This window comes from Psittacula echo (genome assembly GCF_963264785.1).
Source record: "Psittacula echo genome assembly, chromosome: 6".
NCBI lineage: Eukaryota > Metazoa > Chordata > Aves > Psittaciformes > Psittacidae > Psittacula > Psittacula echo.
Window position 1 is genome coordinate 56,999,854 of NC_137743.1, and position 18,068 is coordinate 57,017,921.

At 37.2% G+C, this 18,068-nt stretch overlaps 1 protein-coding gene across 1 annotated transcript in view; it reads right to left on the reverse strand.

Annotated features, from left to right (window-relative positions):
- The window catches only part of RET (ret proto-oncogene), a gene marked incomplete at both ends in the record, with an annotated part of 92,019 nt that overhangs the window by 10,288 nt on the left and 63,663 nt on the right, over positions 1 to 18,068 (reverse strand). Inside the window, 9 exons of the mRNA XM_080620268.1 lie at positions 2,554 to 2,676; positions 2,785 to 2,999; positions 4,540 to 4,647; positions 7,776 to 7,923; positions 9,112 to 9,368; positions 10,865 to 10,984; positions 14,731 to 14,841; positions 16,257 to 16,382; positions 17,537 to 17,795. Of these exons, the coding sequence (XP_080476394.1) occupies positions 2,554 to 2,676; positions 2,785 to 2,999; positions 4,540 to 4,647; positions 7,776 to 7,923; positions 9,112 to 9,368; positions 10,865 to 10,984; positions 14,731 to 14,841; positions 16,257 to 16,382; positions 17,537 to 17,795 (1,467 nt within the window). The remainder of the gene's footprint in view (positions 1 to 2,553; positions 2,677 to 2,784; positions 3,000 to 4,539; positions 4,648 to 7,775; positions 7,924 to 9,111; positions 9,369 to 10,864; positions 10,985 to 14,730; positions 14,842 to 16,256; positions 16,383 to 17,536; positions 17,796 to 18,068) is intronic.

An 18,068-nucleotide genomic window follows, 5' to 3' on the forward strand; every position in this document is an offset into this window, starting at 1 on the left:
AGTAGTAGTGTAGTGGTGTAGTTTTTTTCCAGGTAGTCACCAGTTTACATCAGATAAACTCAACTCTCCTTAACAAAGAGCTTCATCCAAAGAGTTAAGATCTTCAAACATGAATATCTGCTTCCAATTGCTCTTGGGAAACATGTAAGTGCAAAATGATGGGGAATGATGATTAAAGAAGAGCGATCTTCCTTGTATTAGAGATGATGCATAAATGGAAGCACCTATATGTTAAAATATCTTTAGTCTCAGAACTGTACCTGGATAGTCATATTCAGTTACTTGTTACTCAATTGAATCTACAAGTTGGTAGTTTCCGCTGGCAAAAATTCACTGATAAAATGTGAGAAATCTGCCCAAGATATTAATGAAAATCTGGCTTTGAAAAATTTCCAAGATGTTTCATAACCTTCACAATATCACTAGGATTCATACGACTTACTTCTTCTCATGAAATTCACATATATATGCAACAACTGTTTCAGAAGGATTTGAAACTTATCTTTTTTCCTTCCTTGTTATTTTTTTCTTTTTCCCATTTCCCTACGCAAGCAGACAGATGCTTGCTAGGCTCTGAATGTCTACAGTGACAAGTGTCTCAGAACTAAAGAGAAAATATCCATTCAGTATGTTAACACCCTGCCAAATAAAATTAAACCACCTTTATGTAATGCATCATTCTTAAAATACAGAGCAACTGGTATAGATCCATGTGAAGCATATACACCACAAGACAGCTAAATGAATGCAGCAAAGCCTTTTAACATATGATCATGTATTCCAGAAGTGTTTTTTCCTTTCCAACTTACTTCAACTTATGAAACATTCACAAAAAACTGTCCTGAAAAAAACAGGGAAAGCTAAACTGAAAATTCACAGTATTTACGGAAATCTGTCCATAAAATTCTAACGTTTTCACATGCATACAAAAAAAGATCGGTTGGTAACTCTTTCATACTAAGTCATAAAGGGACCTGAACAAACACTACTCGTCTTAGGAAGAGTCAATAAAAAGTAGTGTCTGGCCTGGGTCTGACTTGTAATCTGCTGATGTCAGTGACAGTTGGTACAAACAAGCAGAAAGTAGGACTTGGCTCACTGTATTTAACAGTATTTTTTACAAGAATAAATAAATGACAAGTCTTAACTTCGCAGTCTCAAAGTTATTATGCTCAAGTCTTTCTTTTCAGGGAGGTAGCAATGTGACTCAACAACTCATTCTTCCATCATATTCCTTTTGCACATAGCTACAGATGAAATATTATCATGTCCTGAATCCTGCCATGAGCACTGAGCAGACAGAACTGTATCTGGGCACCTGACAATAATTTACTGTGGCAAGGAACATGGAATTGCTTTAAATAACCTCCGGCAGGTATCATCAGCTCCTCATCTACCCCTATCTGTGATTTTGAACCACTCTGATTAAGATTCAGTATCTTTCATACTTTTGGAAATATCTGTAGGAGGGTTTTGCTTCATGTTTTCTGCATAGATGTGGTAATTACTGAAATGAGGATTTTTATAGAAAGTGTCTGCACTTTTTTTTTTCCAACTCCTTGGGAATTTTTTATGTTTTTAATTATAAATAGGAAAAGAGAAAAATGGTGGTGGTTTTTGTTTGTGTCTTCAAGCAGAGTGATAAGGAACTAGATAAACCTCATTTAAAATTGGGCTACCCTCTGCCTGTAAAAAGGTTAAGTTAAAAGCTCCTGCAATTCAAAACGGTGTCATTCTTCTGTATTCATGTTAACCAAACATGCTATTTTTAATCATCCTGTGTGAACTCTCTAGCCTTAAGAAAAAGAAATAATTTATTACAGCCTGTTTGGCACATTGCTTTTGAAAAAACCAACAGATCTCATCCTGCTCTTTACATAATTGTCTTGCAACTCTTCACAGGATCACAGAACCACTGAGGTGTACAGGGACCTCAGAGCAGGGCCAGCCACACCACATTTCTTGACATTATTTCCACCCAGGCAGCCTGTTCCAGTGTTTGGTCACTGTTAGGGTAAAAATGTTTTCTTTTTCTTCCCTTTAAATGTAATTACTCATATTTAAAATAGCTCCCATTGCCTCTTGTTCTGTCACTGGGCCACAATGAGAAGAGCCTGGCTTTGTTGGCTTTATTCTCTCTCATCAACAAGATTCCCCTGAGCCCTCTTTTGTCCAGGCTAAATAAACACAGCTGTATAAGCCTCTCCTTGCATGTCAGATGCTGCAAGGCCTTAATCATCATAGTGACCCTTCTTTAACTTGTAACTTCTACATATTGGAAATAAATTGGTTTTGTTGAAAAGTCAACAAAAAGAGCTGGAGGAGGTAATGGTGACTGAAATATAATACACCTTTTACATATATATATTACTGTCCCACTGACTAAGCTCATAATTTTGCTTCAACCTCATTTTATTTTTTTTAAATAGGGCAATTATTCTAAATTAATAAAAAATGGCCATTATTTTTTCCTTCTGTGGTCAAATCCTGCAGTATAAATTCATTCTCTTGATTAGGTAATCATTCCACTACTGTTTTTAATATGCACTGTACCTTGCTCCTCTTGACATATGAATCTTCTTCATACACATCACGGGAGAGGCCAAAATCAGAAATCTTCATTTTGCGCCCTTCTGCCACCAATACATTCCTGGCTGCTAAATCACGATGCACGAGCTTTTGGAAGAAACCAACAAGAGTGTTTATGCTTCTTGTGGAGGATCCAACTGCTGACATGTCTCTCTATCAAAAGGACAAACTCAGATCACTATTACACTGCCCTACCTTCATTTCTGCAAGGTACTGCATCCCTCGTGATATCTGCCATGCAAATGAGATCAGATCTCCCATTGTTAAGGCTCTCTCATCAGGGTTATCCAAGTAACTTGAATTTCTGTTGCCATCACTACCCACGTAGCTCGGTCCTACTTTTCGACTTTCCCTGAGAAAACTGCGCAATGAGCCATATTTAGCATATTCCACAATTAAATACAGCGGGCCTGAAATAAACAAGCACACTGGTAAGTAAACAATTAACAGATAATCAAATTAACAGATAACCATTTTTCCCCCCTCCCCCAAAAAACCCTCTTCTACTCAACACATGGTCTTAACAGTCCAGACACCTCTGGCCTTTACGTAAAAGGCACAGAATCAGCCATGGAATCATAGAATATTTTCAGCTTACATCCTCTAAGCAAAGTGAGTGAACTTTAGTCTAAATCAAAGCAGAATTCAGGCTCTTGCCTGTATTCCCTCACCTAGATAATTTGAGACCAAAGAAGAGACAACCCTCTTACAAATCACGTCTGTGAAATGGCCTAACTTAGAGAAACTTAAAAAATTATATTTCTGGAGTGTGTGCCACTGAGCTCACAAATCATCTTCTAATTCCAGTGTTGTATTTAAGGTGCCTTTTCAGACCACTTAGAAACATTCTGACATTTCAATCCATTAGTTTCTCCTCCTCATTACCCATATGAATAATACCTACTCAGTGCTTTAATGCTACATACATTTGTCTGCCGCATCAAAACCCTCCCACGTCATACGCTAATGAATTAACTTGGTATTTATTAAAAGCCTGTGACTCAGAAACAATTCACTTCCTTTGGGATGAAAAAATACATTGTACTGAAAAGGGGAAAAAAAAAAAAATCCCGCCCCACCGGTTCATTACCTTACTAAGACTCAGAGATGACTCAGTCCTGAATTATATTCTCTGTTCTCAACTGAAAGTGACACTTTCAACAGAACGGGGGGGGGGGGGGGGGGGAAGTGGAAGGCCTTTGCCCAGGGTTGCAACATGCAGACTATGATTTTAGGCTGCACAATTACTGATGCAAAAGGAAGAGAATGTTGCCATGCAACTTCATTTAAAATGAACACAAATTATTCATATCAGTTCCTAAGCAGAACAATCAAAATTTGCTTCACTGGCAGTTTATAATACACGAATCTGAAACTCTTCCCCCCCTTAAAACGTACCTTTCAATGACTGTAGCTTTTAGCAACTATTTTACAAGAGGCAGACAACAATTTTGTGACAGGAGGAAAACTAAGTATCAATCTAACCATCTATATTTTAACAAACGGATCTGTAGTCATCTTTTGTTTGTTTGACTGATTGTGGGGTTGTTTTTTTTTTCCCAAAAGAAGATCTCACTCCCTGGATCAGGCATCAAAGCATTGGTTTAGTATGAATAACAACAATAATAATGAAAACTCAAACTTTTAAATATTATCCACGTTTAAAAACACTTAATGAGCATCAACATAATATGAAAATATACATTGGAAGAGAATCGGTAGTAGATTGGTAAAATTTAAATCAAAACATGTATTGAAGAAAACCACAGGAAGAATGCTTACAGTGAATTAGCATTTCCTCTTCCCTTCAAATATCACTTTTCTTATATATCCCTCATTTTTTCAGCCAGCAGCAAATTTAAAAGGTGCTCAGCAAATATTAAGCAGTGGTCCAAACCCATCAATGAACTATTTTTTAATTCATCTTAATAAAGAGCTTCCAATATTTACCATCTTGACTGCAGGCTCCATACAGTTTGATGACATGAGGATGGTTCACTTGTTTCAAAAGGTTGAACTCCGAAAGCAGATCTCGCAGCTCACTCTGGGAAGCATTTTCTGCAGAAAGTGTGCAAACACAGTTGTGGTTAGGAAAGCATTACTCAAGAGTTTTCTATGTACCATCTGAAGTATGAGATCAACTGTTTATCCTGGAATAAGCAAGAGTCTGGAAAACTCTCTACTTCCCCACAGGAAAGAAATTTTCCCATCTCCACTGTCCTACAGTCATTCAGATAAGAACAAAGTCAATAGGACTGCTGCTGTTCTGGCTTGGAAACCTGCTCTAAGGATCCTTACTCTGCCCTGATACAAATGATGATAGAACCAGTAGGTCAGCCAAGAATCGACCAGAGTCTGTAATGCCTTGCAGATGCCAGGAAATTGTTACAGACCTTTTCCTAGTGTTTTGAAAGAACTTTTTAGGGTGAATTAGTGCAGGTGAAGCTTCAGAAACATCTGAAACCCATGATTTTATGTTGACCAAACAAAAAAGACAAAAATACATTTTCTGACAATGTAAAAATCCACTAATCTATTGGCTTACACTTGTAGCACACATCCAGATTTAGAGTTCTAAAGCCACTGTACAGTTCAGATTGATTTTACTGGGAGACATGTAAGGAGGCTTCTCTCTTGTCAGTGGGAATCATGTGACAACACACTATCCCTATAGGGTTTTCTTAGCCTTTCAAGCCTTATGTTTTTGCAGAATTCTTCTGACTAACAAGCTTCCTCTTAGAATGCACTGGGGCTTGAAGTAGATCCCTAGTTATAAAGACACCACAGGTCAGAAATAACCCTTTTTCTACCTTATCCTTAATCTCTCTGACATACAGAACATGCCAGATGGTTCCTAGAGTATTATTACTGGGCATCTGACAAATATGTGGTCACCTTTACTTAAGGCTACAAGCTTGGCTTCTGCTCCTTGGTACTGTATTGCATGCTTTTGCATAAAGGCTGTAACCACCAAAGGATTTATTTACATATCTATTTAAAATATGTGTGCTAATAGTTCTCCCTGGTCATGGCATTTTTTATTTTCTGTTCGACTGTATGTTTGTATCAGTGGTATATGCTTGTATGTGTTATCTTATAGTCTGAACCTCCACTCAGACTTCAGAGTCTTTTATCCCAGGGAGTGCAGTATCAGATTCTCTCTCACTACTGTTAAACACTACGGAAAAATATGTATTTATCTAAACCAAAAATAAACAACATCAACTTAATGCCTGTGAGAAAGTCCAATTTTTTGTTTGTCTGCTGGAAAACCTAACTTCAATAGTGCACAAATTGAGACAATTAGCTCTGAAGCCTTATGCCCCTTGTTTTTAAAAATTGTGAATCATGTCTATTGACATATTATTTTTTCTTTGTTTTCCCCTTTAATTTTATTGTAATGAGGGCATTTGCATCATGCAGGAGATCAGATTTAATTAATATGAGAAAAGCAGTCATAATGTTCTGAAAAAAATATGTCTCTGTTCCTTTACATCCATTCATAGCTCTGAGACTATTTTGATTCAGATATTACTTACTGCTCTTTGTTCCCTCACCAGTGCATAACACCAAGTTGACAATGTACGGAGAGTTCTACCCTGGCCTGTTCTTAACCACAGATTGTGTTCATCTGCACAGCTCAGACATGAGATACCTTTCATGCAATAAGCAAGAGGCTTTCTCCATTAACATGCTGGTATACATACCGTTCCCTTTTAAAGATCAGTCAGCACAGAGTCCCTAATACTCAGACAAATTACCCCTTTTGTGTCTGTTATAGGGAAAGAATGGGTGATGTTGGCCCGATCCAAAGTAAATGTCCTTTATACTTTCTGACAGTATTATAAAGACCATGGTGGATTAATGCAGCGTTTCTCATACTTCAGTTGTCATGTGTTAACAGTAAAGTTAAACCAATAACAACAGATGAATATTTGCAGAATGACAAATGTTCTCTGCAGTCAAGTTGGGAAATAGAATTTCATGTGACTATCTGCAATGTAATTTGCATTACAAAGGGATTCATTAGAACCTGAAGTATTACTGTAAATGTCAGATCAATTTATTAAAATAAAGTGCTTAAAATAAAGGATTACTTCTTCACATTATCAATTCTGTCAATTCTTTCCTTCATAATAGCTAGGGAAAACTGAATGTCTTGGAATCCTAACTCAGTCACATGTTGTTGGTAAAAATGTGCCAGAAAAACCAGTGACATTGAATGCACAAATATATATGAAATGAAATAATAGCTATGACTATTCTATTGCTTACAGCTCATTACTTGACTATTACAAGTAACAGTTAAATAGTCTTCTGAAAAAAATAGTTTCTAGACTTCCTCTATATGACCTATTCTCCACTGAACATTCTGCAATGCAAACGTGCACTTAATGCATTTATTTATTTGGTAACACGATGGGACATACCTCATCTTTGCTCTCAAGTAGCAACGGATGTAATTTTCTTAGGTTTTTCCCCTATTTTTTTTAATTGCATATAATACAAATGGCAATAAATAGTATAACATTTTCTTATAATGACATGTTTTTACTTATAAGCAGAAGTGAATGGTTTGAGCTCAAGGTCTCATGTTACCATCTTAACATTATCTAGGCATACTTTGTTTTCCTCAGCTTTAGAGTCTTAGGGAAAACTGAAGACACCAGAAGACAGCACTGGTCTATTCATGCCAGTTTGGCAGCGCTTCCACTAATTAAAAAGCAAACCATAAAGTATAAAAGTAGATGGAATTCTTAAACTGAAAAGTAACTTAATAGGTCTGTTCTGTCTCTTGATGTGATTACAACATGATTTATTTTAAAAGCTCTGTCAAAAAAAACTGGGTAGAGGAAAAAAAAAAAAACAAAAACAGTCAGGAAGCTGTAACAAACCCTTGCAATATTTCCATCAATGACAAACAAAGTTAAATACATTTGCTATGTTAAGACAGAGGCTCCCTGAACACCACAAATTAGAATTACTTGTGGAAATTACCTAGATCAATGTGGTGCTAGCTTACAGTCAGAAATCTGCCAGCATATAACAGAATGCTGGAAGAAATACAGCCCTTGATACTGGCTGGTTTTAGCTAACATTTACTTTAATGCTAGCCCCTCTTAAAATCCATTCAGAGGTCACAACAAAAGGTTTTCAAATAATTTCAGACCCAGATGGAAATGTACCTTTTAACATTTTCACTGCTACAGTGGTATAGCCAGCTCTTCCCTTGAGTCGGAACGCTGTTGCCTTGACAACCTTTCCAAATTCTCCTTCTCCAAGAGTCTTGCCCAAAACTAGGTTCTTCCGAGGAAATTCCCATTTTGGATCTTCCTGCAGGAGAGAAAAGGATGAAGATGAAGCAAGAAAAGGAATGGCTAGCTACACTCAAAGCATTAATGTTCAATAGGAGACCATTCTTTAGGAATAGGTACACTTTAATGTATAATGTTTGGCTGCTCTTTTTATCAGTCTCAGTGCATTTTGATGAAAGCTTCTGAAACTCTAGGTATTTTGCAAGAGTTTTCCATTACCTTGCAAACATCTCCTTCAAAACAGGCTGCACATGTAGTCTACGGATAACGGATTATATTTGCAGTTCTGGAAAATTGGGTACACATGAAAAACGAAGTGATACAGCATAAATGCTTGCTTTCAGAGTAACTATGAGTATACGACTTTGGACTTCACAGAGAAGTAAATCAGTTTTACTCACGGAATAAGGTTTCCCCTTAAGAATTCATCAGAGACAACAATCCTCCTCTTATGAAATTAGTGTTATTAAGCCTTACAGTTGCAAAATGATGAGAGATGTACAAACCAGACAAGAAATTAAAGCAAACTGAGCACAAGGTCTGTGAAGACTTCACTATCTAAAATTCATATAGATTTCATGCTGCCACATGTCATATAAAGTGGCAGTATTTCTCTACCAGCTGGCAAGCATCCTGGATAGTATGTGATCCAACACAGAAGAAACTCGACTAAAGGTATGATAGTCTGAAGGGTAAAAAAACTTCAAATGTGGGTAAAAATCCCACTCCAACTGACACCTACAGTCTGTATATCAGAAATCAGGAACAGATCGAACAGATCTCAGGAGGATTTTTGATTTTGTTTTAAACGTAGCCTTGTTGCAGTACTATGGCAGAGACTATGAAGCTGCTGATTATTAGTATTAAATTGAACAACGTTAAAGTCAAACCCCACTAGTGTCAAATGCAGAGTTCCATTTAGAAAAAAAAATTGTCTCAAATCAGAGCTAAGATATTACTATATATTAAAACATAACAAAAGTGCAAGCATATATTAGCCTTATAGAGTAAATTATATGGTTTATTCAATTACTCATCAAGTATCTTCAGTTCCCTACCTGTACACCTGATTCTCAATTTAGCTTTTTGAGTTGGGTATTTCTATTAATAGATTGCATTTCTGAAACATTTTCTGCCTGCATAAGCAGCATTCTTTAGGAACAAGACAGACATCAAAAGAAACCATGCAAAATGACATCAGACTTACTGGTATTTTAAAGGTGTCTACAGACACCTGGTTCTCCATAGAATCTAAAGAAGGCCGGCGGACATTAGTAGAAGAATAACTGATGGGGTAGGACTGGGCTGGGCGCCGGAATGTCATTTCTGCAGAGGCAATAGGTGGCTTCGGAGAATTCTTGTGGTAACGATGGATGAAATAGGAAGAAAGCAGCACAGAGATGATGAAGGACAGCAGCACTGCTCCTGCTATCACGGTCTTGCACACATCATCACATAGTGGCTCTGTGGATCAAGAAGAGCTTCTCAGAACTTTTCTTGTCTCCTTCTGATTAGGCAGTGCATATAATGCACGCAGGTGTGACAGAAACATAACTCAAAATCATTTAAAAACCTAGAGGAAAAACTTACCAATTCTTTTTTTTTATTATCATTTTGGACACCAGCAGGTGTTTGCCTAACTGTCTGTGTAAATGTAAGGATAGCTAGCTTTATCCCGTGTTCTGCATCTTCATAGATGTAGGCTACTTCTGCCACTCTTCTTTAAGACCCAGCCTACTACGTATTCATCTTCTAATACCACTTGAAGATCTACAACTGAATTTTGTTTGCTGACAACAGTTTATGTTAGGGTCATTCAACCCATCAAATAAAGCCTTCAAATACAAATTTAATTTATTATGTCAATTATTAGCTATTACAGAATATTTCTCTTCATCTTTTTAGATTATACAATGACAGAATATTTCTACTTTGCATTTATCTAAGTAATTTTTTCTGAAAAACACTGCCTAATGCTGCAATTGCTTCTAAAGTAATAAGCTTTTTTTTTCCCTCGCCATTTACTACTTCCTCTTTTGCAGAAGCACTTTAGTGTCTTCCTTTGGAAGCTAAGTTTCTTTAACTCTAAGGGTACCTGGACAGCATCCCTAGGAGGTCACTTCCTGAAGAAACTGAGAGATCCAAAATATTGTCCTTTGCGAATCAGATAATCCTGACTTCAGATACACAATTAATTTAGCTACGTCTGCAAGCTGTACCTCCGAAATAAGTGGAAATTAATGGAAACAGCCCAATATCCTTCTAGAACAGAGAGCAAAAAAATAGAGAAAAAAAAAGAAGAAAAAAATCCAGCAATAAACTTTATTTTGTCTTATGCCTGTAGAAAATTTACTCAAAAAAGCGAATCAAGATATATTCTAAACAATTTGGTTTTAGAAATGCAAAATATTTTACGTAGATTAATAACAAAAAAAATTAAAAAAAAAACCACCATTTTTTAATCCCCATCAATCTGTTTCAAATAACTGCACAGAGTTTTTTGTTTAAACAAAAGTCAATGAAAAAAGTAATCCACTCCTCCTCCTAACACAGTGGGTGCTGGTTACCTCTGACATTTTGAAGTCGAGATTTTCAGAAATTATTAGGAGCTAGAATTACTTGAAAGTAATTGAAGTCTTTATTCTAATTCTCCTAGCTGTCTTTGCAAATAGCAGGTGAGTCTCACTGAAATGCGAATGCTGCTGGAAACGAAAGGACGACCGACCTGTTTGTCATGTAGTAACGGCTAAAAAAGAATCTTTAACCAAGGCTAGATATAGCCCCCTATGGAAATTTTCAGGCTCCATAGTAGAAGTCAAGTTGCCAGTTCTTAAGTAATTTTATATCAGCAGTCTCTGACCAAAGACAATGCTTATTAACATGCCCATAAGTTTCAATCATTGGTAAATACAAACAGAAGAAAGATCAGTATAAGAACAGCAGATAATGTTTAGACTTACCCTTGATATCATCTTTCTCACAGTAACAGTTCTGCCTTGGGAAGCAGTAACAAATGCCATGTCCTGACTTAATTCCAAGATTTCCAATGCCTTTCCCATGACCACCAATAATGTTTCCACCTAATCAAATACAGACACAACCTAAGATTCTGACATATAGTTAAAGGGGAAAAAAAAAAGTTTCCCATGGGTTTATCTTAGTATGCATTTGAAATTTGACAGGGCACAGCACGGTGCATTGATAAAGACGGGGAATCCTAAGAATTAAGGGACAGTCTAAATTTTGAAATAAGGGGACCTTGGACTGCTTGAACATTAGCCCTGATTAGCAGCTATTCCCACTATGGAAGACTCTGGATCAAAATTTACCTCTAATAAAAATATAATAGTTCTCTTTGCGTAGTTGGGTTACTTGCCTAATTTCATGTGCCCCTTGAAACTTTATACAGAACCCCCGTACTTAATGCCAAACACCTACCTCAAACAATTATCTCATTGCTGCCCTGACTCAGTTTCCTCATAAAACGTTATTGTTCTGTATCAGTGAGGTCATCTTACGTTTTAAAATTCTCCCTAAAATATCTTCTCTAGTCTACTTGTTCTAGTTTGTCTCCACCATTGCCTTTGGCATTTTTTCACTCCTGAGATGATGTCCAGTGGTTTAGACCAGCAGTTTACAGACTTCAGTTCTGTTCTGGTTCTGATGCCGATTTCCTCTTACCTTGGAAAAGTCAGCACACTGTTCTAGAAATCATTTGTTCCATTGTCAAACTAAGGTAACAATAGTTAATCACATCTGTAAATGCCATGGGATAGTCTAGCAAAAGCATTAAGAGTAAGTGCCAAGTGTAAGTGGGAAAAAATAAATCTTCCATTATCTGAAAAGGCATTGTTTAATTTTAAGGAAAAAGCGCAGAAACTTATGCAGAACTGCTCTTGATTTCAAGCAGGAGTTCTTTAAGCAAAATAATTGCAACTGTGTTTCCAATTAAATAACTTTTTTCTGCATTTATTGTAAAAATGACCATTAGTTGTGACACTTTTTTTTAGAAACTGCCTTTAATCACAAACAGCATTTGTAGACAGAAATCAATCAAGTTCTGCAAGTTTAGCTGCCTTTTAGAAAAACTGGCTAAACTATAAAGGGATTCAAAAGATGAATGAGTTTTTTTCAGTATCATCTTGGTTTTATTTTAACTCATTTTCCTCCATCACATCTAAGTCAACAGTACAGTGAACGACTCTCTCTTTTACATTCTTTAGATGTGTAACATGAATTGAAGAAAAGGATAGTTTTTGGCAGCATAAAGGCAAATATGCTTCTTAGAAGGAGTGTAATGGGGACTTGAGTATTTAAGCAAAATAGATTTTGATCATCTTTCTAGAGAGGCCACACCTACCAAATTGTATGCAGCTCAGCTGGTTAATGCTGGAAGAGACTCTGCTGAGTCACTGCTCTGAGCTGACACTTGTTTGAAGAAGAGTCGGCATTCCCAAAAATTCTTGAATATCCCATCACCAGCTAACTTTCTCTATTGTGAAGAGTTGATGAAGTAAAACTTCCATTAGCCTCAGAAAAATATTATGTATTTATCTATATCTGCCTACGTTTGAGGGCCTGAGGAAGGGGAAGCAGAGGATGAGCAGGTCCTATCTAAACTGTTCTTGAGCAAAGTATTTGAAGACAAAGGGGTTTTACACAGCAAGGAAATGAGTACATTGTCACTGGAGGTGTGTATCAGAAAACTGGAACTTCCTGTATGCATTCCAGCTACCCAAAAATGTAATTTTCACCAATGCACTGCTGGGAAGGAAATTCCAAAATATCGCTTTGAATTGTGTGGCACTTCACATGCTCTTGTTGAAATCATCAGCTGTTTCCCTTGTGCTGTTTCCCTGCTTCAGGGTAATTTGGAAAAAGCTAAAATGTGGCTCTATCCTACATCACATAGACACTCCAGAAATTCAGAAAGTTAAAAACACGGGTTGTTGGACAAAACCAAAGACAACATCTGACTACCACTGAAAACAAAGACCTACAAAGCAAGGTAGAAGCCTAGGTGCTACAGGTCTTTTCCATTATCAGAAAGCCAAAGTTCAAAGCAACCTACAAAGACCAATCATTTATGAATGTGTAACCAGATTCACACACTGCAACCAGCTCAGAAGCAGCCACTTGCAACAAGAAAGTCTCTTCCTTAGAATGCAATTAGGTTGCCTCTATTTGATAGGCACAGTCACAGCACCAGTTGTTTCAGTTGAGTGCCCCTGAATATAATATTCATAGTGCTAGTGTGAGAAAGAAAATTTGGGATTCCAGTACACAGCCATCATAATGACAGATGAATTACAAAAAAAAAAAAAAAAAAAGTATTTTAGTGAATGTCAGTACTTAAAGAATATCCTTGATCTAAACCCATTTGGGGCTTTCTATTTATTTCTTGTCAATCCCAAAGAAATGTCCCCTGCCAGTAAAAGCTGATATAATGGTACTCCTGTACCTCTAAGTTCCTAAAATACACTAATTTCTTTGTCTGTAAACACACTGCTTTTGGACACCGGCCCAGGTTCTGAACTGCATTAAAACATGAATAATATTATCAAACTCAGGCATTAAAAAGGCATACATAACATCTTGAAAGCTTGTCTTAGTTGCCTGCTTCTATTATCTAATAAGACACTATTTCTTTCAGGCTTCTGTTGAGCAAAACATCTGATGCTGTATATGTTCCACATTGCATGTTTCAGCATTGCAGCCTCTGGCACAAATATTTCAACTTTTGGAATGACAACTGGTTCCGGTAATTACCAATAAAGAATTCTTTTCAGATGATTAGAGAAGTTACCTGCATTCACTTCAAGTATTTCTGCCACTCACAGGATTGTTTTTATGCACTCTAATCGAATAATTATCTTTGCAATAAGTCGTTTACAATACAGAGCCCCATTCTTACATGTAAAAAATACAAAGATGCCTCTTTATTAATTCCTTTTATAGAAGATCGTAAGTCTTAGCCTGTAAGTAAATGCTAATTCTCTAAGACTCAGTTTTAAAATGTAAACTTGGAGTATACTGTTGTCAGAAACATAAGAATTAATTCAAGAAACATCTATGTATTTATTCCTGAATTAGATACCAATAGATAAAAAGATCCACTAAAAAATTACAATCTCATGAAAGACTGAAATTGCTCAAGCGCAATACACTGTTTTTCTAACCTTTATATCTTCAGGGTGATTTGAAACCTTGCAGGTACGAGCAGGTATATGAGTGGAATGTAGAAATACACGCTCAAGGAAAAAACACAAATGCTTTTCAATTCTTCCTTCATAAATGCTGCTTGTATGAATCTCTGCCTGCATCTTCAAATAGATAAGGCATTGGATCATTTTGATGGTCACCTGTCAAATAAGGCCAGGTGCATTTCCTCAAATGATCCTCTGTAATCACATATATTATAAATGGAATTTTTTTTCTTACTTATTTAAATTGCAGTTCAAAAGGTATGGTTTCTATCAAATTGTGCTAAAGTTTGGAAATAGGGCATTTAACTTGCCTAACACCTATACTTGTTTCAGCAAACACCTCCACTAAAAAACACTACCTGCGAATTAACAGGGGAGAGGAATGAGAATTACTGAGAAAACATTATCTTGCCATTACTGTCAGCCAACAGGTGCTGGCTGACTGGCTTAAAAAAGAACAAGATTAGTCTCCATAACTTTAACTCCCTTGTATCATTGAAATGCAGGCATGATAATGCAGAGATACTAAATATGTTGAGCTTGTAAAAGAATCAGGAAATCAGAATTGGAACAGTGACCAGCAGTGACATAGAAAAGCCCATCCTAAAACATTTCCATACTTGTGCAGTCTTGGGGACACACAGCTGGATCTTTGCTCTCAATCACATCACAGATGCCATCCGGACAAGTCTTGATACTTGGGGTGCACGTGGAATAGTTTGTGGTGATCCCTGTTAACACAGAAATATACAGCTGCACAAATACCACAGGCTTTGTAGGAAAGCTTATTCCATTTTCCATTTTCTCAGTGCACATTGACACACGGGCTGCTTTTTTTTCTTAAATAAACATCTATGAATATAAATATCACCTGCTAAAGTAAGAGGCAAGACAACTGCTAAAAGCAACTGGAAGAAATCTATTTTTTACTATGCCTTCTGCTTTCAACAACTCCCTGGGCATGTCACTTGCAGTGACAGTGAGTATTACTTGAAAGAGCAGTAGTTGACCATTTTGAGACTGAAGAGTTGCTTTCACAACTAGGGATGTCTTCACAATTTCACATATAATTGAATATGAAGGTTACAAATAGTCAAAGAGACTTCGTGATATTCATGCAGTTTGAAAGGATAAACCATCAGCACAGAAGCATTGCTTTGGAAGAGTCGAGTGCTGTCACCTGTCAGATCTGTGCTACAGAAAACAGACAACAGAGACACTGCTCCTGTGCTCACTAACTGTCTGCTGGGGCATACCTGCTCACAGGCTTATGTTTGCTATGTTCCAAGCTCAAGTCATAGTTGCAGAGATTACCTTGTGAGCTATAAGTCATCTGTTCCATTTACACTGCTGCAAATCCAATTCACTACCCGTGTTCAACACCACCAGTGACAAAATCAGGAATTAGTATTGCAACTTAACCTCCTTTTACTTCTTCTTTATGTATGTTGAAGGAGGTGATCCTGCCCCTCTGCCCTTGTGAGACCTCACTTGAAGTACTGTATACAGTTCTGGTGTCCTCAACATAAAAAGGACATGGAGCTGTTGGAACAAGTCCAGAGGAGGGCCACGAGGATGATCAGGGGAGGGGACTGGAGCACCTCCTCCCTATGAAGATAGGCTGAGAAAGTTGGGGCTGTTCAGCCTGGAGAAGAGAAGGCTGCGTGGAGACTTCATAGCAGCCTTCCAGTATCTGAAGGGGGCCTCAAGAGGGAGTCTTCATTAGGGACTGTAGTGATAGGACAAGGGGTAATGGGTTTAAACTTCAACAGGAGAAGTTCAGGTTAGATATAAGGAAAAAGTTCTTAACCGTGAGGGTGGTGAGGCCCTGGAACAGGTTGCCCAAAGAAGCGGTAAATCCCTGGCAGTGTTCAAGGCCATGCTGGACAGAGTCTTGGGTGACATGGTTTACTGTGAGGTGTCCCTGCCCATGGCAGGGGGGTTGGAACTAGATGATCTTTCCAATCCCAACCATTCTATGATTCTGTGTTTAATTTGGGTATTATGATAAATTTTTTTTAGCCTCAACTTCTGTGTAGTTTACTGTATCATGTTGTCCAGCCAGAATAAATCATTTTATATCTATAGAAGTCAAATGCACAATTACAACTAAACAGAAGCTTAATTTCACACAACAGAAATGTACCTTTTCCACTCCCCTGTCTCCACTGGCATTTTCCTGTTAGCACTCCCAGGCCACCACACTCTTCACATTCAGCATGGTGCTTACTCACAGCACAAGAGTCAGGACAGTCCTCCTCTTTCTTTAAAACTGTTGGGAAAAGAGTTTGCTGTGAGTTCAGTACAAGGGAGATGAATACACAAGCAAGTCAGCTCAAATCAAAAAGAAAATTCCATTTTTAGGGATAGATAGGAAGGAAAGAAAGATGGAAAAAGGAGTGAAGGACTGAACACTGTCCCAACACTGAGTAAACTTAGGTAACAACTAAAGAGAAGTCCAGCTTTTCTGTGAAATAAACAGCAAGATCATGACAGCAGTCATCTTTACTTAATAGCACACTGTCAATGCCTAAAACTGTAGAAATGCGGTAACATACTAATAAAAAAACCCCAGAGACCATAGGTACTTGTAGCTTCATACAAAACTTTTAATTAAGGGAAAACACCTAGTACTTGGGCTAATGCAGTAGCTGCCCAAAAAGCATCAGCTAGAAATGTATGATTTCAGACAGCATAAGGCTTTTGTCCACTGAAGGCTTTTGTTTCTTCCTCCTCAAGCCATCTGCTCTTGGCACAGGAGTTCTGACGTGACAAAATCAAAGAGAGGCAATTATCAGGTAGAACTGTAAGGTTTTGCATAAAGTGTGATATAGTTTGGAAAGAAATTATTATTTCCAGTGTAGTTCTCCTCTGCTGTGATTGGTACAGAATATCTCTAACATTCTGCCCTTACAAACTTTTCAGTAAAACAAAGCCCTACATGAATATTAAGTTGGGTTTTTTTTGTTGCTGTTGGTGGTGGTTCTTTTTGTTGTTGTTAGTTTTGGTTTTTGTTTTTTTAAAAGGAAAACTTAGAGAGAAGTGGAGAGAAAGATGATTGCATAAATATATGTAGGCCAGAGATTTGTGGTTTCATACATATATAAACACTTTTTTTTTCCTTCCTTTTCTTGAAATAAAGGTCACAAACACACAAAAAAGATTCTTATAAATCAAATGTCATCATGAACATTAGAAATTGTGTATATTAAACCACCTTCCTGTGAATTAGTTCTTCAAACAAGTATCTGCTACAGGCAGGTCTGAATCAAAACACAAAAATCAAACTTTGTGATCTGTATTTTGCAGCTCAGACTCATTTTCATTGTTAATGCCATCACTTTATAGATTACCCTACTTACGCATCACCCAATACCAGTAACACTCACAGATAAGTAAATAGTTCTAATTGACTCAGGTACTTACGAGTTCCTTCCAACAAAACAGTGAGGAGGGTTTTGGTATGTTTCCTGCTCTGCTTGTCTGTAGCTTGAATAGTGTACTGTATTTCTTTGCATTCGGGTCTGCGCAGCACAGAGGAATCATTCACATAAAGGCTTCCATATTTGTCTTCTCGGCCTTGAAGTATGCTGACAGCATAGCAGCTTGTGTTGGGGGACAGTAACTTGTAGGTGATGTTCACACCACGGAACTTCATACAGTTTTCAATGCAGATTTTTCCTATCTAGACTCAAACACCAAAAAAGAAATCACAGACAACAGGAAAAAAAAGCCAACCAAACAAAACCAAACAAACCCAACTATACATCAAAAATATTCTGTGCTTCCCAAAAACATCTGAAAGACAATTAAGCACATTACATCTGGCATAGTTCAGCATTTATCTCCAGTTTATGACAGATTTGATATTTTATTACCAATGCAGTATGTAAATGATTCAAATGTGATTTACCCTTAGTAAAAATGAGAGATAAAGTATTACCATTGTCTTGAGGCT